General features: G+C 35.1%; 2 protein-coding genes across 12 annotated transcripts in view; one reads left to right on the top strand and one right to left on the bottom strand.

Moving 5' to 3' along the window:
* On the top strand, positions 1-24,305 carry YARS2 (tyrosyl-tRNA synthetase 2). Of its 3 annotated transcripts, XM_081309622.1 has the most exons (6): positions 1-811; positions 1,594-1,761; positions 6,139-6,294; positions 6,609-6,779; positions 8,788-9,056; positions 24,171-24,305. In XM_081309622.1, exons 1-5 carry the CDS (start codon positions 30-32, stop codon positions 8,945-8,947), a joined length of 1,437 nt encoding a protein of 478 aa, XP_081165748.1. In that variant the 5' UTR covers positions 1-29; the 3' UTR covers positions 8,948-9,056; positions 24,171-24,305. The 3 variants fall into 3 exon arrangements, with proteins under 3 accessions (XP_081165748.1, XP_081165749.1, XP_081165750.1); XM_081309623.1 differs by lacking the exon at positions 1,594-1,761; XM_081309624.1 differs by lacking the exon at positions 6,609-6,779.
* Positions 10,568-24,396, bottom strand: part of DNM1L (dynamin 1 like) — a 59,241-nt gene continuing 45,412 nt past the window's right edge. For 3 of the 9 annotated variants that reach the window (XM_081309612.1, XM_081309614.1, XM_081309620.1), the window contains 9 exons: positions 24,154-24,243; positions 21,479-21,571; positions 17,586-17,642; positions 16,878-16,955; positions 16,538-16,570; positions 14,495-14,671; positions 14,280-14,389; positions 12,656-12,815; positions 10,568-12,383 (listed from right to left, as the gene is read on the bottom strand). In XM_081309612.1, coding sequence (XP_081165738.1) covers positions 12,327-12,383; positions 12,656-12,815; positions 14,280-14,389; positions 14,495-14,671; positions 16,538-16,570; positions 16,878-16,955; positions 17,586-17,642; positions 21,479-21,571; positions 24,154-24,243 — 855 coding nt within the window. In that variant the 3' untranslated portion in view covers positions 10,568-12,326. The remainder of the gene's footprint in view (positions 12,384-12,655; positions 12,816-14,279; positions 14,390-14,494; positions 14,672-16,537; positions 16,571-16,877; positions 16,956-17,585; positions 17,643-21,478; positions 21,572-24,153; positions 24,244-24,396) is intronic. The other 6 variants (XM_081309613.1, XM_081309615.1, XM_081309616.1 and 3 more) reach the window with 3 other exon arrangements.

Here is a 24,396-nt window from a genome sequence, read left to right as displayed (position 1 = left end):
CCCAGCATTCCCTTCCTGCCGCCGCCAAGATGGCGGCGCCCATGTTGCGGTGCTTTTCCCGGTGCTGGTGGTCCGGGACCCCAGGCCTGTCAGGAGTTTTGGCTCTGGGGCTGCGCAAGGCCCACTCGGGCGCTCAGGGTTTACTAGCGGCGCAGAAGGCTCGGGGTCTGTTCAAGGACTTCTTCCCCGAGAGGGGTACGAAGCTAGAGCTCCCACAGCTGTTCGACCGTAGCGCGGCGGGCTACTCTCCTCAGACTATCTACTGCGGGTTCGACCCCACGGGGGACTCGCTCCACGTGGGGCACCTGCTAGCGCTGTTGAGCCTGTTTCACTTCCAGCGAGGGGGCCACAATGTGATCGCGCTGGTGGGAAGCGCCACCGCGCGCCTGGGAGACCCCAGCGGCCGAACCAAAGAGCGCGAGGCGCTGGATGCGGAGCGCGTACGAGCCAACGCTCGCGCCCTCCGCCTCGGGCTTGAGGCCCTGGCGGGTAATCACCAGCAGCTCTTCACTGATGGGCGGACCTGGGGCAGCTTCACGGTGTTGGACAACTCGGCCTGGTACCAGAAGCAGCACCTGGTCGACTTCCTGGCAGCAGTGGGTGGCCACTTCCGAATGGGCACGCTGCTGAGCCGGCTGAGCGTGCAGACGCGACTCCAGAGCCCCGAGGGCATGAGCTTGGCCGAGTTCTTTTACCAGGTGCTCCAGGCCTATGACTTCTATTACCTGTTCCAGCGTTATGGATGCCGGGTCCAGCTGGGTGGGTCTGATCAGCTGGGCAACATCATGTCTGGATACGAGTTTATCCACAAGTAAGCGCCTTTAGATCCTCAGAAATCCAGGAACTACCTTTACACATTAGCACCCTGTAATTCATGACTAGAATGGTGGAATGCTGCCCTTCATTCAAGGCCTTATTGGTTTTTATCCTTATTAAGGATCTATAAGGGGGTTCATGACACTGGCAATTGAGAACTAAAGGGCTGAATTAAGAGTATTAAGAACTGGAGGCGCATTCCGGAACTTAAGAGGAAATAGACCTCTACTCAAGATTCAAATTGGGACTGTTTTTAGTTTGAGAAAATTATTTTGTTGGCTTCGGTAACTGGGCCCCAGATTTTGCTTTAGTTCTTACTCTCCACGAAACTAGTTCTAGTCTCCAATTGGCATCTCATAAATTTTTTTTGCAACTCCAAATATTTGCCAAGTAATGTAGATTTTAATGACTTTCTCTTTTTGAGGAAGATGAAGTATAGAGCTAGCCCATGTCCTACTGAGAAAAACTCATTTAAACGCCCCTTTAAGAAACCCCTTTAGTGAGTGCCTCCTCCTGACTCCCCTTCACCCAGCTTTCTTTCCTCCTGACCTTTCAAAATCACTTCAATGGCTTGCTCAAGTTACACGTGCAGTTGTCCCAGGTTGACAAATGCAAATGAAGGGTGAGTGCTGTCACAATATATAACAGAGAAAAGAATACAGATTTAGGTCACATTTTCTTGGAGCAAGTAATCAGGCTGAAATCTGAAGGGTGAATAGTGGCGGCCTACCACTACTTGTGCCTGAAGCAAATCATGAAGTTTGTCTTTATGTATAGGTTAACTGGAGAAGATGTATTTGGAATCACTGTTCCTTTAATTACAAATACAACTGGAGCAAAGCTGGGAAAGTCTGCTGGCAATGCTGTTTGGCTAAACAGAGATAAGACATCTCCATTTGAATTGTATCAATTCTTTGTGAGACTGCAAGATGATTCTGTAGAAAGGTGAGTTCTTAATAGTTGGCTGAGAAAAATTAATGTCATAAGCTCATATAATTTTATTCTTCGAATTCCAGTATACCCTTTAGAGTTCCTTGGAATTTTTTACTTAGATTTTTATTTAAGGCATAAACCATTACATTTTAGAACTCTAATTTTAACTATGTTCTAGACACTTTTTGTTAATTAAAACAGACAACCACAGTGGTTGACTAGAAGACTTACAGCCAAGTTACTTTTATCTATATCTAGCAAGGAGTTTATCCCTTGAATGTTCTACTTTTTTTTCCCCTCCTTTGATTTTAAATTTGACTATGCTTATTTTTCTGTTGTTCATCTCACAGGTATAATTCTATGATAAAAGATAAAACAGTTTCCTTCTTGACTGTAACATAAACATGTTTAAAGTGATTTTTCTCATTAATTCACATTGCATTATACTCTTGGAAGAGTATAATGAGAAAGCAAATATACCTGCAACAAAGAAAAAATAAAAATATTGTATCTTTAAAATAATTTAGGAAATAATTCTTTTAAAATGTTTAAGACTCTTCTGAAGAATATCAGAAAACATTATTGAGCAAAATAAAGATCTACATAAATTGAGAGTTATACCATATTCATAATATAAGAAGATATCAGTTCTCAGTTTGATCTGTATGTTGTTCATTGCAGTCCCAATCATATATAAGCAGGCTTTTATAGGAAACTTGACAAATTAATTTCAAGATTTTCCTGGAAATAAAAAGGACAAAAGATTGGCCAAGACAATTTTGAAAAACAGAGTGGAAGATATCATGACTTATTGCAAATTTATAATAACTAAGTGTATTTTTTTTCTTTAGATTTATTCTTAGCATGCTTGATGATAGAGTCCTAGTGTTTTAATGTATCAAAAACTGATATATTAGGGTCTGGGGTTGTGGCTCAGCGGTAGAGCGCTGGCCTAGCATGTGCAAGGCGCTGGGTTCAATCCTCAGCACCACATATAAATAAATAATAAAGATATTAAGAAAAAAAAAAACCTGATATATTAGGCTACTTATGTAGCTCAGTGGCAGAGTAGTGCTTACCTAGCGTGTGTGAGGCCCTGGGTTCAATCCCCAGCACTGCAGGGGGGAAAAATGATATTTTTTTGAAAAATTTACTTTCTATTTTGTTCTGATATATAGGAAAACAATTGATTTTTTTCTCTTGTTTTTTTTTTTTTTTTTTTTTCCTACCCAGTACTGAAGATTGAACCCAGGGTGTTCTACAACCAAGCTACATCACCAACCCTTTTTTTGTTTTTATTTTGACATTCTCACTGAGTTGCCTGGGCTGACCTCAGACTTGGCAGTCCTCCTGAGTAGCTGGGATCAGAGGTGTGCACCACTGTCCCTGACAGCTTAATTTCTATATATTAATTTTGTATCTGACAACCCTACTAAACTCACTTATTATTTCTAAAAATGACTTTGAAGTATAAGTTTAAATGTAAGGTTAAGAAAAGAGTCCAATGGGATGAATTAGAGAATAAAGACTAGCATGTTTCTAACAAAGGTGGCACTGCAGAGAATGGAGTAAGATAGTCTTTTCGGTAAATATTGTTTGAATAATTAGATGTGGAAGAAAAAATGAAACAACCTTATATTGCATACGAAAGTCAATTCTATATAGATTATAAATGTAACTGATAAAAGACAAAACAGTAAAACTCTTAGAAAAGTAGCTTCATGAGTTTGGGATAGGGAAAGATCTTAAGTGGGACATAAAAGGAAAAGATTGATAAATCAGACTAAATTAGAATATAAAGATCTACTGTTCAGCAAAAGTCACCATAATCAGTAGGAGAAGTTATTTTTAGTATATGTACTTGATGACCTTGTAATTTCCCAAAAGGGCTGGAAATGTGGCTCAGTGGTAGAGTGCTCGCCTAGCATGCATGAGGCACTGGGTTCAATCCTTAGCACCATATAAAAATAAAATAAAGATACTGTGTCCACCTAAAGCTAAAAAATAAATATTTTTTAAAAATAATTTCTCAAAGCCAATGAGAAAAAGAACTCAGCAGAAAAATAGAGACATGAATAGGCACTTCACAAAGTTCCTCTCCAAAAGGCCAAAAGCATAAAAAAAAGCCCTCAGCCTTAAGAAGAAAACTGCAAGATGAAAGCACATGAGGTACATTTATTTACCCTCTATGATGGATAACCATGAAAGTTAGCAATACCAAGTATTGGTGTTTCAGTCAGCTTTTTGACTGCTATGACTAAGAAAATCTGACCAGCACAATTTTAGGGAAGAAAAGTTTATTTGAAGTCACACAGTTTCAGAGATTTTAGTCCGTAGAAAGCTGGCTTCATTCCTCAGTGCTGGAAATAAGGCTGTTCATCAGGGTGGGAAAGTGTGGCAGAGGGAACCAGCTCATATGATGATCAGAAAGCAGAGAGAAAGACTCCACTCACCAGATACAAATATATACCCCAAAGCCATGCACCCAATACCCCACCTCCTCCAGCTACACCCTACCTGCTTTCAATTACCAATCCCATCAGGTGATTAATTCACTGATTAGGTTAAGGCTGTCACAATCCAATCCTTTTTTGAACCCTCTCGAATTGTCTCACACGTGAGCTTTCTGGGGGACCCTACATCCAAATCATAACAGTTGGTGAAAATGTTCCATGGCGGTGGAAGAATAAATTTTAGAGCCACTTTAGAAAGAGAAATTGAATGTGTAAGTAAGCTATGATCCAGCATTTCCTCTGCTGGGTACATACCCAACAGAAGTTAGTGCACATGTGAGAGAAATAAGTGAGGATATTCAGAGATGAAGTATTAGCATTTGTCCAAAAATAGAAATAACACAAATACTCAGAACAGAATAAGTAAATGTATTATGGGGTATTCATAGCATGGGATGTAGTACATGTAACATCATTACATGAATCTCCTAAATTTAGTTGCCAAAGTAGCTAAACACAAAAATACATTCTATATTTCATTCATTCATATAGTCTTTTTTTTTGCATCTGAGTAGTTTTCTCAGTATTCTTTTTTTTTATTTGTTTTAATTAGTTACACATAACAGCACAATGATCTTGACATCATACATTTGAATCAGATGGGATATAATTTTTCATTTTTCTGAGTGTACAGGTTGCAGAATTACATTAATTCATATAATCTTAAAATGAGGCAAAGCTTGCTGGACACAATGGCATATTTGTAGTCATACATATTCAGGAAGCTGAGGCAGGTGGATCACGTGAGCCCAGGAATTTGAGGCCACCCTGGGCAACCTAGCAAGACCCCAGCTTAAAAAAGAAAAGGGAGGGGGGGGGGGGACTAAGTGATGCTATTTAAGGAGGCATACTGAGATGTTAAAAGAAAAGTGATTATCATTAAAAGCAGATTCGTTACTTTGTATGATAATATTTGGACTTCATCAGGTAGAGGCAGTGTTGTTATTAATCCAAGTGATGGCTATATAGATGTTTGCTGTATAGTGATCCATTAGCTATATGTTTGTAATTAATGTTTATTATGTGTTATATTTCACCAAAGAAAAAGGTTAAATAAGAGTATACATATAAGAATGATATTATTAATATCATTTATTTAATGATACTATGTCATTTATGTGTTTATACAATACTTTGTGGATACATGCACATAAGCAAAAGTATAAAAACATGCTTGGGAATGATGCACACAAGTTTAGTAGTTATCTCTGAGGGCAAGGAAGGAAATGTTATGGGGGCTGGGAACTTCATTTAGATCTATATCATTTTATTCCTTTTAAAAAGTAAAGATAGAGCCAGGCACAGTGGCACATTCCTATCATCGCAGTGATTTAGGGCAGCTGAAGCAGGAAAATCACAAGTTCAAGGCCAGCCTGGGCAACTTAGTGATACCCTGCCTCAAAATTAAAAAATTAAAAAGGATTGGGAATGAAATTCCGTGGTAAGAGTGCCTCTGGGTTCAATTCCTGGTATTAAAAAGAAGAAAAAGATCAAAACAAATATGGCAAAATAGTATTATTTCTTCAGTCCCACTGGTGTATGCATAAATATCTATTATTACTTTTAGTACATTTCTGAACATTTATTTTCACATTTAGAAATAATTTAAAAGAAAGCAAGGTATTTTTTTAATGTTTTATTTTTTTAAATATTTTTAGTTGTAGTTGAACACAATACCTTTATTTCACTTTTTTTTTTTTTTTTTTTTTAATGTGGTGCTGAAGATTGAACCCATTACCTCACACATGCTAGGCAGGTGATCTACCACTGAGCTACAACCCCAGCCCAAGCATAGTATTCTTTAAAGAGTAAGGGAACTGGAAAGAAAAATGTAAGTGTGTGATGTAAGTGTAACACTTAATTTCTTGTCCTAAAGGTACCTGAAACTCTTCACTTTTCTGCCTCTTCCGGAGATTGACCATATTATGCAGCTGCATGTCAAAGAACCAGAAAAGCGGAGTGCTCAGAAACGACTTGCTGCAGAAGTAACAAAGCTTGTTCATGGACGAGAAGGACTGGATTCTGCTAAAAGGTAGCCTTTGGAATAATTAACACCTCACAAAGTTATTTATCTGATAAACTTGAGAAAATTTAGAGCTATTTTACAGTTATCTTGTCATTTATCACTGACAAAGGATTGTCATTTGACTTAAGTACTTAAAATCGTCCCTCTTTATTGGAAAGATTATCTTGCATGAAGTTTATGAATTGTACATGATAGATGCTGCTGTTTGAAAAACTTGTTGTTTGCAACATAGTGGACACTCCATTATTGGAGTAATGAGTATTAGAATATGTATTTGGTTAAGCACTTACATGATGTGGCTTTTAAATGTTTTTTTTCAGGTGTACACAAGCCCTTTATCATAGTAGTATAGATGCACTAGAGGTCATGTCGGATCAAGAGTTAAAAGAGTTGTTTAAAGAAGCTTCATTTTCTGAATTAGTTCTTGACCCTGGAACAAGTGTCCTAGATACATGCCGCAAAGCAAATGCCATTCCAGATGGTCCCCGAGGGTAAGGTTATTTAATTTTTTGATTCACAGTTAATTCATGGTTAAATGTGACATTCTATAGGATGTGTTCCCAGAGAGGGTGTTTCCCCAACAATGCTTGAATGGCATTTCATTCCTTATAGAAGTTAGGTTGATCCAAGAATAAGATAAAAACTGAATATTTATGAAAATACCATACATTTTTCTGTGAAGTACAGTACTCTATACTTGTCTCTTGTTAAGTCAGTTTTTCAGCATGGGAGATCTTGTGTTGGAGGGACTGCCTTGTTTAGTAAATGCACTAGGATTAGTCAGCTTAGGGACACAGTTACAATTTGAGAAGTGATTAAATTCATACAACCCCTCTCATATCCTGATCCTCATTATTTTGGGGAACAGTAGAAGTTTCCCAACCTATTTAAAATATTAGTTGAATTTCTTAAAATGAAATAAGTACAGGATAGAATTTCATGAGGCTGGTAATATAAACTATATAATATTCTCCTTGGGAATTGCATTTTTCTTATTCAGGAGGTGAGTAGAATATTTTAAATTTCAGTTAACCCATACTATTAAGGAATAATACTTGGCTCCACAAGAAGTAATTTGGCATATATTTGACACTTGTTCATTCAAAATTGAGAAAGGAAATGTAGAAGGAAAGCATTAGTCATAAGACCTGGAGTGCTTCATCTTCAGGACTTTGAGCAGAAGTCAAATAATTATCAGCTCATGGTTACGAGTGACATTTGTTATATTTGATACTTGCTCTTTCAGTTGTTTTGGATTATTTGCCTCTATCCTTGAGCCCTAAATTTCCCCATTGTCTAATATACTAGTTTATTTAATATATATTGAATTTGATGGTAGTATCATATACATACATACTCTACTCTATGTACATACTCTTCTATTTTTAAGAATTTTCTTCACTCTGGAAGCATTTATTCTTTTATATGGTGTATTTGCTAATACTGAAAGTTTTACTCCTACTTAGGTAACCTTAATTTAGCCAGGGTTCTAAGTAATATTCATTTGTATTTTTTATATTGTATAAACTAACTAGGGTCAATCTGTGTTTACTAGAGAAAAAGAGCTAGCCTATCTCAGCTCTTGATATCCATTTCATAATGAATGGCTTTAATTAAATTAATTAATTGAATTAAATTGAATTAATTAATATGAACATGGTACATGATCTGGAAACAGCGTAAAATAATACTTCCTTTAAAAGAAAGAACTGTCTTTAAATAGAAAGTCCTTTATTGTTGAGTTTTATAAAATGCCATATAGTAGTTAATTATGAGAAAAAAACATTTGCCTTTCTTTCATACTTTCAAGACCCTCTTTCTAGCCTCTTTATTTTTAAAATAAAAGGAAATAAAGTTTTTCCTTTTAAACAATTTGCTATTTTTTGCTGTCTCAGAATGTAATTTGTAAGGATTTTTTTCTCTTTTTTTAGTTATAGATGGACACAATACCTTTGTTAGTTTTTTAATGTGATGCTGGGGATTGAACCTAGTGCCTCAGGCGTGCTAGGCAAGTACTTTACCACTGAGCCACAACCCTCGCCCCGATTTTATAAGCAAGTTTCCTAAACACTTTTGTAGGTTGCCCTGTAGTTGTCTTGTCTCTCAGCACCATTGCTGTCTCTCTTTTGGAAGTTTCTTTTCTGACTTTTTTCCCTAAAGAAAGGTGGGTAGCAGGCTATCCAGAAAATGAACCTCCATTCCTGTTCATCTTAATTTTTAAAGGCACTATCAAACTGGATAGTTCTGGGAAAAGCTATGAAATAACCTACCTCTTTATCCATGAAACAAGAAACCTATTGTTTTGCCTATTATTTGCTTCTTTTGAAGGTCATTAAAGGGAGGCAGAGTCAAATCAAATGAACATGAAGTGTAAAAAATTCAGTTAAATGGTTAAACTTAACGAGCTTCTAAAATTTAAGTGAAATAGTGATGTATCTTTTTGGGGGGAGAGGTCAACAGTGATTGATCTCTCTAGTTACTAAACGTTTCTATTTTTAGGTATCGAATGATAACAGAAGGTGGAGTCAGTATAAATCATCGACAAGTAACAAATCCCGAGTGTGTTTTAGTTGTTGGACAACATATTCTCAAGAATGGACTTTCCTTACTTAAAATAGGAAAAAGGAATTTCTACATTATAAAATGGCTTCAGTTATGATGAAAAATCCTTTTGGTTGTTCAAACTTACCCATCATTCATTCTCAAAACATGAAAGGTTGGCTTCAGAACAAAAAACAGAGAATGGAATATATATTACACCTCACAATGTGAGTAATTTAATTATTTTATAGATTGGTTAATAAATAAGTTGTTTATTTAATGATGGTTTATTTCCTGATGGCAGAAACATCAAGGACCATTACAGAAAACCATAATTTCCAGGATTAATATTTTAAAAATTCTGCTTTACAAAAAACTAAATGGTGCCTTTTCTATGTCCCCATCTTTCTTGCTCTGCTTTGGAGTGATAAGAATGAACAAAAACTGGAAATGGTGGTGCATACTTGTAATCCCAGAAGCTCGGGAGGCAGAGGCAGGAGGATTGAGAGTTCAAACCCAGCCTCAGCAAATTAGCAAGGCCCTAAGCAACTCAGTGAGAACCTGTGTCTAAATAAAACACAAAAAAGGGCTGGGGATGTTGCTCAGTGATTAAGTGCCCCTGAGTTCAATCCCTGGTACCAAAGGGAAAAAAAAGAGTGAACAAAAGAATTGTGATACTTTTATGTCAGGAACTGAGCACTGATCCCACTAGTATTATATAGTTGTTATAAAATTAGCAGTATCTCTGGTGTCCGTATTAGAAATGGAAAACCTATTGGAAACATAATTTTCTGGCTTTTTTGTTAAGCAGAGTTCTCCTTTAAAAAAAAAGAGAAATGTTAGATGAGGCCATAGCTAACATTATAAATTACTTACAAGTTCTTCTTAAAAAAAAACACAAAAATCAATACTTGACTTTCCAGAAAGTTTCTAATTCAGTGTTCCAGTCCCTTGCTTATGGTTTCAGTATTATTTATTCACAGCCTTCTTTCTTTTGTCAGTGGATTCCTAAGGGTAGCATTTTTTTTTTCTTTTTTGTACCAGGGATTGAACCCAAGGGTGCTTAACCACCCAGCCACATCCCCAACCCTTTTTTACATTTTTCAGAGACAGTCTCCCTGAGTTGTTTAGGCCTTGCCACATGGCTGCGGCTGGGTTTGAATTTGGCGATCCTCCTGCCACAGCCTCCTGTGTCTCCAGTTATTTTCATCTGTTCTCAGGTAGATTATAACTTCAAGTAAACAGAAATCTTATAAAACCAAGGAAGTAAAATAATGTAAATATTTCACCAAAAATGTAATCATATGAGAACATCAAGATATTCAGGTAAGGGAAATTTTCAGGTCAAACTTGGATTTGGAAATTTGGAATCCGTACTGAGTTCAGCTCTGCATACATTAGACATATTAATTCTCCAGAACTGTTTCCACATTTGAAAAATCATTTCTACGAGGATTAAGGGAAACACACAAAATGATCAGAATTCTTCTGAAAACCTTACGTGCCACATAGCTTGGCTTTCGTGTTCAGATTCCAGCTATCCACTACCTGGATTACTTGGTGCACAAATGCAGAAATGGAGATATAACAGTGATTGTGAGAGACTAATAGGAAAGTCATAAAACCTTAATTACAATGCAAGTTGTACTGTTGGTTTCTAAAGTAGATTTAGATGTTAAAAAGCTATAGTTAAACCTGTCTCTGAGACAAATTAGAAAGAATTCATTTATTGACAAACTTTTTAAATATCATTTCATACCAGCAATTTTATTTACACAGCAAAAACATACAGGTATCATTTATAAATATGCCAGAGATCATCTCCACACTTCAGAAACCTCTCTCAGTTTAAGGGCCGACAAAGGAAGGCTTGTTTCTTTCCAAAAGTTTCTTGACTCTTTTTTTCTTTTTACAAAATGTGTAGTACTAGCAAGTGCATTACCATAGCATGTTTTTAAAACTAACATTTTCAGTTTAAAATCTGTGCTGGAGAAAGGTGCATTATAATTTTTTTCCCTTACAAATTCAAAGGCTACAATGATAGTCATCTGATCTCTCTGGAAAAAAAAAAATCATGGGTGGCTATAATTTCAAAACTGATGTTCAGCGGTGACAAGAGTGATTTTGTTTTTGAATGTGCTAACATTTTGGGAGCATGCATCCACTTTCAAGCTGGTACTGAAACAGATTCGAAGTAGTGCCATATGTCAGACTGATTTTAATTGTTTTATATGTGTATGGGATCTATCAGTTGCAAGCCTGTTGTTTCTCAGTAAATGGGTACCATAAGTTAACATACCATCTTTCCTGCCAGTAATCCTTCACAAATATTTGGTCATAACCCGAAAAGAAAGTTTAATATTTGCAATACAACTTTTACTTACTGTGTAATCTGTTAGAGATGGAGTAGACATTTCTACATATCTTTAAGGTTTTAATGTTGTAGTTCATGCCAAGAATCACCTGGCCAACTTTCACCAAGTTGTAAACCTCACTCTCACCCCCTGAATGCAATTTAATATCCTATATGCCTTTAGAAGTAGGTGTGTCTAGATGTTTTTCTTTAACAAGGTTCCGTCAGATTTTCATATCACTATTCTAATATATTTTGTTGGTATGGAGCAAAAGTACCTGTTACCAACAAATTGAAGTGGGACTTAAAAATCAGTCTATTTTTAGTGAATTTTGAATCCTGATGTCAATGTCCCATTTAAAAGATATATCTAAATTACTATTACTATATTTGCAAACTAAGGGTAATTTTATTGTCATTGGCTCTTCTGAAACTTTAAGGAACTGGCCATCATTACTGAGTCTACAAAGTAATTTAAGTCTGCATGGTTTCAATGCAGAGAATTAGTTTTCAGGTCTAAGTTTAATGTTTAATGCACTGGGCAATGTGGACCCAGAAGGGGAAGGGCTATGTGACTGCACAGTATGTACCCTGCATCTTTATCAGTATTCCAGATCCTCTTATGCATTCAGCTTTCTTATTAACAACAAAGGCTGCATAGATTTTTTAAAACTAAATTGAAGGACAGGTGGAATACAGTGAGGAACTTGCCAACCCACATCTTTCAAAACCAGGTCAGTTTATACAGTGCATGCATTATAAGTCTCACGAAATGTCTTCTGCTTTCTTCTTGAAGAACTATTGCAGCAGCTTTAAGACTACTAACAGAGACTACACGGGTCATCTTTATCCACAAACTGCTTTGTACAACTAGAACACCAACAGTTAGTTCAAATGAAACTGTTGAGAGAGATGTGTGTGTGTGTGTATACATATACTGTGAAACTTTAGAAACAGCCATTTATTATTTGGATTAAATGTGATTTGTTCGGTGATGCAGAGTATACTTTTCAGTGTATAGCCAATCTTCACATGAGCAGACTCATACCATTGCAATACACAGGAGTTCATAAATAAAATTCTACTCAAGTAGGCAGTAACTAGCAGGTTTCGAGTCAACAGTCTCAGTGTTACATAGTTCTCTTCACCAGAGATGAGTCTCTCGGATTTCAGCAATAATTTGACTGGCTCCTTGTAATGCCTGCATTAAAAGAAATAAAAACTTTTAAATGCTTATTAAATTTACATTAATATTTAGATGTTAATCTGAACTTTGTAGAGAAACTGCTCCACTTTTTATGTAGATTTTTACTAATACCTCTTCTGGAATTTGAATCTATTTAAGGACCACCAACAAAAAACCCAGTTATAATATAAAACTATATATCTAAGGATCAGAATGTATTTTATACTATATGAATGAGTATATCTACAATCTAAGTAAAAAAAATTGAAAAAACTTGAAATACCTACCTTTAGCATATCAGCTGCTTCTTTCCTACGCTGTGCCATGTCCTCAGATTCAGTCAGAAGATCATCCAATAAAGATGATTTATACAGTTGTCCTACTAACTCACTCTGAAGAGTATCTTTCACATGATTAACCAAAAAATGCATTACTGCCTTTGGCACACTGCAAAACAAAACCAAATTATGAACTCTGGGTAAAAATTCTACTTCTAAAAACTTTGACTTAGATTCTGGCCTCAGAATATTTCCTTAATGCATAATTACCCTTCAAATTTTTGCATAATTATAATCAAACATAAGAATAGACATAATTCTTGGTATTTTATGTTTTTTTATCTGTCATTATTCACAATATCTAAAAAGTGTGAAAAACTCATATATCTCAAACTGATGAATGAAAACATAAAATATGGTATCTCCATATAACCTAGTATTAATCAGCCATAAAAATGAATTAAGTATTGATTCATGCTACACTGTAGAAGAACCTTAAAACATGTGATAAGTGAAAAGAGACCAGACACAAAAGACCACATATTAGTATGTTGTCACATATATGAAATGTCTAGAATAGAAAAATCCATAGAGATGTTAAGTCAGTGGTTTGGGGGTGAGAAGTCACTGCTATTAGGTACAGGATTTCTTTATGGGTTAATGAAAATGTTATAGAATTAATTGTTAGCATCATATACCTTTCTGAAGATGTTAAAAATCACTGTAAAGTACACTTAAACAGTCAATTTTACGATATTTAAATTCTTAAAAATAACAAAGACCTCTGTAGAAGATAGGGACAATCAGAGAAACAAAAGTAGGGCCTTTTTGGAATTTTGTTCAATCTACAATGTAAAATAATTATTCCTACCACAAGCTATAAGTTAAAAGATTCTATAGGTGAAAAGATAACTGATTTTACAGATAAAATCATTACTTTCGATTTTGAATTACCAGGTTATTTGGCTTTTTATTCCTCTGTACAGATTTCTCTTACCTCCTACAGATTCCCACAAATTACATACAGAATATTTTCTAATAGACAAAGCTAAATGATTTTCATCTCTCTATTACTGCATGAAACAACATCACATGCAACACCAAAGAAACAATATTAGGCAGTGAACACAAGAAAAAGCATTCTGAATTACAATGAAAAAATGTATTTCCCGAAGAGGTTTGTTTTGGTATTTCAGAGAATCAAACCAAATAATTAATGAAGCTACAATATTAAATTTAGGAAAAAAACTTTTAAAATAACAATGTGGTAATGAATGCAACAAAAGAATATCTATTAATAGCGTTTTCTGATAACATCAGGTCAGTCTATGTTAGACTATCTAAATCTTGCTGCAATAGTTACTCAATGTCTATCAGAGAATCCATTTGACTTAGGATAAAAAGCTAACCTAGGGCTCGGGTTATAGCTCAGTGGTTATAGCTTGCTTAGCATGTGTGAGGCACTGGGTTTGATTCAAAGCACCACAAACAAATAAATAAGGGTCCATCAACAACTTTAAAATATTTTTTAAAAAGCTAACTTAAAATTTTTAAAATACATATATTTTCAAAACAGGTGATGAACTCATTCAGTGGTATTACAGTCTCTAATTTATATTAAGTAAACACTAACCTGTCTTGAATATTCTTTCTGACAATAAGAAAATATGATTTGATGAGTCGTTCAATAACTTCACAGTCTCGCTGTTCACGGGCAGATAGTTTTCGTGCAACAGGAACCGGCTAAATGGGGTAAGGGGGAAATATTACTAAAAAGTTTTTGAGACTTACTACTTTGAAGTGTCTGCCTACTAATTTGGTCACCTAAACCAAATTCTCATGGCTTACCACATCCAGCAGATTGACAGCATGGCCTTTTTGTGGACTGGCTGGCATAATTGGAATTGGTTTTGATTTTTCTTCAGCTAATAACTCTTCTGCTTTTGAAGTTTTCAACATTCCTCGCCAGTTGCCTGTTGTTGGTTCTTGAGCACCATCTCCGACCCCACCACTTCCAGGTGCAACCTGAAAAAACATGTTCCAAAACCTATACCAACCATATCATATTTGACATTAACAAAGTCTACTTTCTTTGATAGTAGTCAAGAACACATATCCAGCATCCATCTGGAAAACTCCAGATAAAGAGGGTCAGAGAGAGATGATGGGTAGCATATAACTAGAAACCTGAGCTACTGAATAAGAGAACAGAATAACAAGTTCTGTTTTAAATTTGTTTTCAAAGCCTTGACCGATTTAGGACCTATTTAGTTCCCTTTTTCTTCTTTATCATTTGCTGTCTTTTCAAAAATTTCCTTCTCCCACCCCTCTAATACTAGACTGTGGAAAAAGTATATGCTGCCCTTATAAAATAAAACTACTTATTAAAAGCATATACAGAAAACAGAACTGCTACCCTGTGTTATCTCTTCGAAGTCATCTTAAAACACTGTCAATCTATGACCTCACCTAAAGCTCTATGAACTGATGTCTCCAAACTTGAAGAGTTTATAATTTCTCAAAATTGGTTTACATTCCTAATAGTCACCCAAAACACCACGAGGTAAAAGTAGAAACTCCTTATCTTAGGTTGATAGTCACTTCAAGCTGCCTAAATTGTGGAATAAGAAACACTGTAAGCTCCCTCAACATCTACCCTCCTGAGAAAAGATCCCCTGAAAGAAATCTACTGCTCTTATTAAATACAGCTGCTTCCGCAACATTGTAGCCTGGGAAAAATGACTTAATGAAAAAAGCATGAGTCATCAGCATTTCAGAGATTTTTTAAATACTAAGATATTAGGATTTAAAAGTTGATTATATAAATTTAGCAGCAGAGTGTTATGGTAGTTACAAAAATGGCAGTTTAAAGTACTATTCTAAATTAACGCTGGCCAAAATCTGTCTATAGTGTGTTAAAGTGATTTCTTTCTTTCTTTCTTCTTTTTTTTTTTTTTTTAGATGTTAATGGATCTTTATTTTATTCATTTATTTATATGTGGTGCTGAGAAACCCAGGGCCTCACACATTCTGGGCAAGTACTCTACCACTGAGCCACAACCCCAGCCCATAAAGTGAGTTATTTCTAAGTGAGGGCTTAAGTTATACAAATTTTAATTATACATACAATTGTAAAATGAGTAATTATATTTTAGTGCTTGCTAAAGAAACAAGAATGATAAGTCAAATGAAATTATAAGGAAAATGAGCACATTCCATGAATGCAGTGGCATGAATGAAATAAAACTTGTGCAATAATTTCAATGATCTGTTAATATTAACACAGTGGCTGAGAGAACTTTAAATCTGGCTAGTAAGTATGGAAGGGAACTAAAAAGCAGAAAAACCAGAAATAGGAATGGTTCCGAATAATTTACATGTTATCTAATTTTCCACTAAAATGGTTATTAAGGATTAACAGTAGTCTCAAACTCTCACAGTCCTCGTTTGTTTTAAATTTGCTTAAGCTGTCGAAGCACATCTTTATAAGCTATATATTTTGAGTAAAAAGTACACATAATTGGGAAGCATGAGCAGCATTAGAGGAGATTATCCATTAGTCTTGAACAGATCTCAGAACCTTTTAAAGAGGAAGTGTCCAAAAGTACAATTTCCATCTCTGAAATCTTAATTCCCTGCCATCAAAATACAAAATTTAAAACTAGTCTTGAAAGTAACAGAAAACAGTATGAAAGCCTATTATTAATTAAAACAATGTTAGAACTGGACTCATGCCATCTTATAAGGGTTAGATAAAAGGACCATTAGGAACATAACACAGACAACAAGAAATAGATGGCACTATACAAACAGGTTCCTCAGTGGTTTTGAAGACAGTGTTCAGTGAAAACCAAAAATATCAACATTTCCATTCTGAAGCAAAAGACTCACATTTTTAGTTTCTCTTCTGCTGTCCTGAATTAACTGTTAAAAGATATGTTAAAACATGCAATTTAACAAGCAATATTTAGATATCAATGGCTTGAAATTCAAAAAATGAAGGATAATTTCCTCTTTAAATTACTTTTTCTGTGTACATCTATACTGCAAGCAAAAGCACCAATATCTTAAAGTATGCATTGTTATATAATTTTAAAATTTCAATTATACTAAAATGATATGACCTTAGCATAATATCCCATATCAGTATTCTTTCAGTGTATTGTTTCCAGAAGATTATGTTGCACGAAACAACTAGGCATGCAGGCTTAGATTAAGAATCACAACAGACCTTGCCATCAGCCTCAGCAGAAGCAGCAGGGGAGGGCTCCTGGGAGGCAGGTGCCAAAGCACTTGGAACTTTAGAAGACTAAAGGCAAAAAATGCAGGGAAAAAAAATCAAGGATGCCAAAAATGCATTCAGAAACTTTCTATAAATGTGAAAAATGTTTCCCCTCTGTAACAAAATAGTAAAATAACATGAAAAACAAAGTAACTGTGGGACATAAAATTGTTTATTCTGCCTTATTTCCTATATAATTATCATCTTTGTTGAGAGTTTTTTTCAGATGAATAAATGCCTAAGAAAAATCCAAATTCCATTCATTTTTAGCATTTAATAAGGTAACAGATTTCCATACATACTTTAATTTATCATCTCTATGGTTATTCCTGGTAATTAAAACCTGTTAATGTGCAATATGTCTTCCCACTCCAAGGAAACCTTATTGTAATAAAATCATTGACTGAATTAATTTTAAAAAAGTCTTGACACTTAAAAGCCACCTTTAAATATTTATTCCAATGCATCCTAAATGCCATTACCTTTAGATTACTCAAAGCCTATTTTAAACTTGCATACCTTTATTCAAACAATTAAATAGTTCCAATGGAGTATTAGAGAAAAAAAAATTACTTCTAGAACTGAGTAATACTCTTGAGGCTTACCCATCCGTCTTTAGGAATTAAGAATATGCTTTAAAAATACTGGGTTTTTTACCTTGTCTCGTGATACAGCTGAAGGTAATTCTCTTGCTAGCCTGTTTCTCCTTTGTTCCTATAAAGTGCAACCAAGCAAACCAAAAGTGATTATCAGAGTACTGAGATTTACAACTACTAAAAAATATTCATCTTAGCTGAAAAGTGTGGCATAACTTATAGATATAGCCTCTCACTGTTAGGACTCATCCCATAATTACATTTTAAAACAAATAAATTATTTAACCCAATGCTTCTCTCAATCATTTTTTTTCTGCCCCAGCACACTTGAGGGATATAATACATCAGTAACAGTGGCTCCCTATACCAGGATTCTCTAATAGGAGCAAAGGACCAACATGTTCTTCCCTTTCCCACGAAAAAACACTGATTTATAATGTTCCCACATAAGTGTGGAACAAAAGCCTTCAGCATATCATGTAGAATTCGAAGTGCACAGATCACAGAAAACTTAAATCTGTTAAAAGTCACTCTAACCTGCACACCTTTGCATTAAATTCAGACAACTCCCACACAACAAAACTGTTACTTTGTCACTTGAAAAAGTATCTGTGGTTGGGCTGGGGATGTGGCTCAAGTGGTAACGCGCTCGCCTGGCATGCGCCAGGCACTGGGTTCGATCCTCAGCACCACATAAAAATAAAATAAAGATGTTGTGTCCACCGAAAACTGAAAAATAAATATTAAAAAATTCTCTCTGTACTCAGCATCTGCTGTGTCCAAATATCATAACAGGTGCAAGATCATGTAGATATGTAGATGATGAACAGCTCTCTCACAGGCATCTTCAAATACAGTAGAAGAGCAGTTAGGCTAAATAAAAATTTGACCCACTTTAATTTTTTCATGGGAAGTTAACAATTATAAAATACCAGAATTAAACAGATTCTAACAATCTGTATGTGAGAATAAACTACAGAGATAATAAAAAGTTAACATGTTAAAATGTACATTGTGAGAGGGATATAAAGGAAAAGCTGGAGAATGGGAATTTTCACCCTAGCCAGTTATGACCTTAGCCCTGGCCCCTGGCAGACCTGGCTTACTTGCTTTATTAACTGGACAGGTTACCAACTCTAGTAAGCCTCAATTTCCTAATCTAACAACAACACTATCTACCCTCAGAAGGTTACTATAAAAATTACAGGTATATCCACTTAAAATTGTAGTATTTCTAATATCTACTTAAAGTTCCTTGGTAGTCATTAAAACCAGAGGCATATTTGTTTGTAGAAAAATACTGATCTGAAACTATGTTATATGACCTTATCAGTATAACAAAACTGTTCCAGATAAAGTTTTCCAAGAAAAGTTGATTTCAATGTTGCAGGAACTAAATCCTTAAACTAAGGAAGAGTACATGTGCCAATTTTTAAAACAACTGCTATCTACTTTCTTTTTTTTTTCCCTTGTTATTGGAGCATTATAATTATACATAACAGTGGTATTGGTTATAATATAGTCATATGTGCACACAATAAAACAGTATACTTTGATCAGTTTCATTCCCTAGTACCTCTCGTTTCCCTTCCCCAGCTCTCCCTGATCCCCTTCTTCTATTCTACTGGTCTCCTTTCTGTATTTTTTTTTAATTTGTTCTAATTAGTCATACATGACAGTAGAATGCACAGAATGCATTTTGACACATTGTCCACAAAAGGAGCACAACTTCTCATTCCTCTGGCTGCACATGATGCAGTCACACCAGTAGTGTAATCATACATATATATATAGTGTAATAATGTCTGTCTCATTCTTCCACCCTTCCCATTCCCACAATCCTAACCCTCCCCTCACTCCCTCTAGTCTACTTTCTGAGTGACAGTCTTATAGTAGGCACTTTGGAATTTTTTTGGTAATAAGAAAAACTACAGCTCTAGTAGGTAAAAAATAGTTCAAAATACCTATTAAAGAGAAGGTGCTTGTTTCCTATAACAGAGCTCAGCAAAATAAATACTGAAGTAATAGTTGTTCTTAATTAAGAGCCTCAGGTTCCTCATCTGTCTTTTTTGTTTTAATTAGTTATTATACATGACAGTAAAATGCACTTTGACACATCATATATTATGGAGTATAATTTCTCATTCTTCTGGTTCTACATGATGTAGAATACCACCAGTTGAATAGTTACATATATGTACATAGGGTAATAATGTCTGATTCATTCTACTATCCTCCCTACCTTCATACCCCCTCCCCTCCATCACTCCCCTCTCCCTAATCTAAAATAACACTATTCTTTCTTCCCTAGTCACCGCCCATTGTGAATTATCATCTGCATATCATAGAAAACATTCAGCTTTTAGTTTTTTTTGGATTGGCTTCTTTCGATTAGCATGATACTCTCCAGCTCCATCCATTTACTGGCAAATTTCATTTTTCTTTAAGGCTGAGTAATACTCCATATATATATATATATACACACACACACACACACACACACACACACACACATGTACATACATATATATGTGCGTATATATATATATATATATTTTTTTTCCATCTGTTGAAGGGCACCTAGGTTGGTTCCATAGTTTAGCTATTGTGAATTGAGCTGCTATAAACATTGATGAAGCTGTGTCAGCATAATATGCTGATTTTAAGTTCTTTGGGTATAAAACGAAGAGTGGGATAACTGGGTCAAACAGTGGTTCCATTCCAAGTTTTCTGAGGAATTTCCATACTGCTTTCCATAATGATTGCACCAATTAGCATTCCCACCAGTAATATATGAGTGTACTTTATTTCCCACATCCTCAACATCATCATTCTATACTTCTTACCTCTACATCCCCTCCCCTCCCTTCTCCCCTCTACCCAATCTAAAGTAACTCTTTGTATTTTTGATAACTGTCATTCTGACTGGAATGAAATGAAATCTTTAAGAGTAGTTTTGATTTGCATTTCTCTAATTGCTAAAAATATTGTACATTTTTTTTTGTATATTTGTTGATCAATTCTATTTCTTCTTCTGTGAAGTGCCTGATCAGTTCCTTAGCCCATTTATTGATTGGGTTTTTTTTTTTTTTTTTTGGTGTTAAGTTTTTTTAATTCTTTCTATATCCTGGAGATTAATGCTCTATCTGAGGTGCATGTGATAAAGATTTTCTTCCGCTCTATAGGCTTTCTCTTCACATTATTATTTCCTTTGCTAAGCAGCTTTTTAATTTGAATCCATCCCATTTATTGATTCCTCATCTGTTTTTAATCAAAGAGCTGAAGATAATCCAGGGTCCTTTCCAGATCCCAAATTCCATGTTTATAATTTCTCTACCCATATGCAGAAGGGGAGGTATGATTTGAAGGGGACTCAATATTACCAGATTAGGGAGTAGCAGGATAATGTGTTCTTGGAGAAAAATGTCGGAAGAAAAAAAAAGTAAAAAACAGTTTGTGGATAAACTGCTGTAGCCATCAGTCTTGACTTTCAGATCTTATTCCAACTTGTTACATTAACTTCATATGGAAAGAAGGTCCTTGCATACACCTCAATAGTAGTAAAGAGTACTCTGCTTTTCTTGAAATACTTCCTTCACAGCTTTCAGAGCCAAATGAAAACAATTTTAAACATTCACTTTGTTTTATATACTTTAACCTGAATAAATTACAACACTTATTGAAATGAAGCCAGGCAGTCTTTTGACACTAAAACAATGTTTTTTGTTTTTTGTTTTCCTAAGCAGAAAATAAGAATAATGCCTCCAAGGCATTATTTAATTTTGAGAATTAAATTTAAGAAAACAATGTAATGACCTCAGGTGCATATTTGCTGGAATATAACAGACACTACTATGACATACCTGTTTTATAGTTAGCCCATGCTAAGTTTTGATATAACCTAGTTATAAAAGATTTCTATCTCTGAAAAAAGACAATCTGAATTATATTTACCTCTATATTATTGTTCATTAGCCCACAAGCATCAGCAAAATCTGGATGTTTTGTGTTGATGTAAGCCAATTCAATTGCTACTAAGTTATGGACCTAGAAAATAAAATAAAATTAGGGTATTATACAAAATTTTACTTTGAAAAATTTACATATGACTTATTATACAGACAATGATGAAAAAAGAAAGTCATGCCTAAATAATTATACTCCCACTGATAAATCTTATGCCAAATAATGTTACTTGCTCTACCTTTTAAATTTGCATTTCAGCATTGAAAATTGCATTTCTTTATGGCATTTCCTGATAAATGGATGGAACTGGAGACTATTATGTTAAGTGAAATAAGCCAATCCCAAAATACCAAAGGCTGAAACTTCTCTCTGATATGTAGGTGCTAACTCACAATGGATTGGGGCGGGGGGGCTGTTTCACTAGATTCGACAAGGCTGAGTTGCGGGGGATAGGAAGATGGGAATGGGAAAGACAGTAGAATGAATCAGACATAACTTTTCTATGCTCATATATGAATATGTGTCCAGTTTAACTCCACATCATGTACAACCACAAAAATGGGAAGTTATATTCCATTTATATAGGATATGTCAAAACACATTCTACTGTCATGTATAACTAAAAATAATTTTTTAAAAAGTTTTTTTAAGAAAATTGCAGGGCTAGGGATGTGGCTCAAGCAGTAGTGCGCTCAACTGGCATGCATGCGGCCCGGGTTCGATCCTCAGCACCACATACAAACAAAGATGTTGTGTCTGCCGAAAACTGAAAAATAAATATTAAAAGATTCTCTCTCTCTCTCTCTCTCACTTTCTCTTTAAAAAGAAAAGAAAATTGCAGCCAGGCTTGGTGGCTCCCACCTATAACCCCAGTGGCTCAAGAGGCTGAGAATTACAAGTTCAAAGGCAGCCTCAGCAAAAGTGAGGTGCTAAGCAACACAATGAAACCCTGTCTCTAAATCAAATACAAAACAGGGCTGGGGATGTGGCTCAGTGATCAAGTACACCTGAATTCAATCCCTGGTACCGCACCCCCACACACACAAAAAGAAAAGAAAATTGCATTTCTAAGGAAGAAAAATGACATTAAGCTAGCTTAGATGTATTTTACTATTAGAAAAAAAAATAAGTTATCTACCCGACATAAATCTAAATTCCAAGCCTTTAATAGGCAACTTTGCTATTCAAACTTAAGATCATTCATTATTCCAGTCAAAGTTTTAGTTCAATAATAAGAAAACAGTTCATAACCAGGCATGGTAACACATGCCTATAATCCCACCAACTCAGGAGACTAAGGCAGGAGGATCATAAGTTTGAGGCCAGCCTAGGTAAGTTGGTGAGACTCTGTCTCAAAACGAAAAAACTTTTTTAAAGGTCTGAGGATATGGCTCAGTGGCAAAGTACCACTAGGTTCAACACCCAGTACCACAAAAAAAGCAAAACAAAAACACAGTGCATAATCATATGTAAGTTTTAAATTTTTAACTTTATTGAATAAAGAATATATTATTTATTTGTTTGTTTATTTGAATAAAGAATATATTTAGGTATTGACTAATTAGTTTTAATTATGAAAAACTAATTGGTTCAAAATCTAATGAGACAGTAATCAAAAAAATGAAATTAATTTCTCCAGCCTTCTATAAAATTCCTGAGGCTTCTAAAGAGAATAAACTTAAATCTATTCCTCTATCTTTTGTATTGTACTGTCCTGATAAATTTCATATATTAGAACAGCACTACAGGTACAGACTGTAAGGATCTATTCAAATGAAGTTCCAATGATTTTGGGTTATGTAGGTACAGTTTGAGATCAGGTTAAGTTTGGTCTTAGATATTAATCTGACAGGGGTTTTGTTGTTTTCTGGTGGTACTGGGGATTGAACTCAGGGGTACTCTACCACTTTTTATTTTCAGAAAGGGTCTCACTAAGTTGCTGACTCAAACTTGCAATCCTCCTGCCTCAGCTCCCAAGTCAGTCCTGATTACAGTTGTGCATCACTGTGCCTGGTCCTGACAGTTATTCCTACTGGGTAATAACCAAGTAACAGAACTTATATTCTGTTTCCAAGGATGATTTTATCTCAATAAACCTCCACTAGGGCTCCAACCAAGGCCCCAAGTGCATTTTTAGAGACCAGAATGAAGACAAAACTCTTAATTAGAAGCTAAGGGCAATTTCAAATGCTTATTTCATACATCTGTCAGCATTTTTATTTTTCTGGTGGACAGATGCAACCCACCGAAGTATTTTAGGTCATCAGACAAGCAAACTGCAGAAGAGGCCCAATTACTCTGATGTACTTCACAATTAAAATAGGAGCTTGCTGTAAAGGTTCAGTTTATTGAGGCTGAAGATAGAACTAAAATCAGTAGTACCACATAATAGAGCAAAGCTGTTCACAGCCCTCAATAATAACTCCATTCTCATGAAAACTTGTGGCTGCAAAGGCTAGCAATGATTAAAATAGGAAGAAAAATGCATTTTGCACTTGAATTATTGAAAAATTTCCTTTGAAGTAAGACTGAAACTTAACTTTTTTTTTCTTCCCACTGAGAAATATGCCTAAACTAACCATAATGCTATATATAAAAACCAACCAGAGTAAAAGTTAACCCTTTACTAATAGTACTTACAATGACTTGTGACAATAACTCACCATTTCATTTGTAACAGGCAACCTTTTACGAAGAAGACAAGTCACTACTTCAACTATGGCATCATGAAGCTTAGGAAACCGTAGCAATTCCTATAAATCATGGAGAAATACAAATGTAACAGTCTACTTTGTTTAATGGAATAGTACTGAAATACTGAATTTATTTTGGAAGTTATATTACAAATCACTTAAATAAAAGAACTACAGATTAGAACTTTTATCCCATCATTTTCTCCCTCCCTA

The sequence above is a fragment of the Spermophilus citellus genome (genome assembly GCF_964194105.1).
Source record: "Spermophilus citellus genome assembly, chromosome: 10".
In the NCBI taxonomy this organism is placed as follows: Eukaryota; Metazoa; Chordata; class Mammalia; order Rodentia; family Sciuridae; genus Spermophilus; species Spermophilus citellus.
Note: the sequence above shows the minus strand (reverse complement) of the source record. Positions and strands in the feature narration are given on the sequence as shown.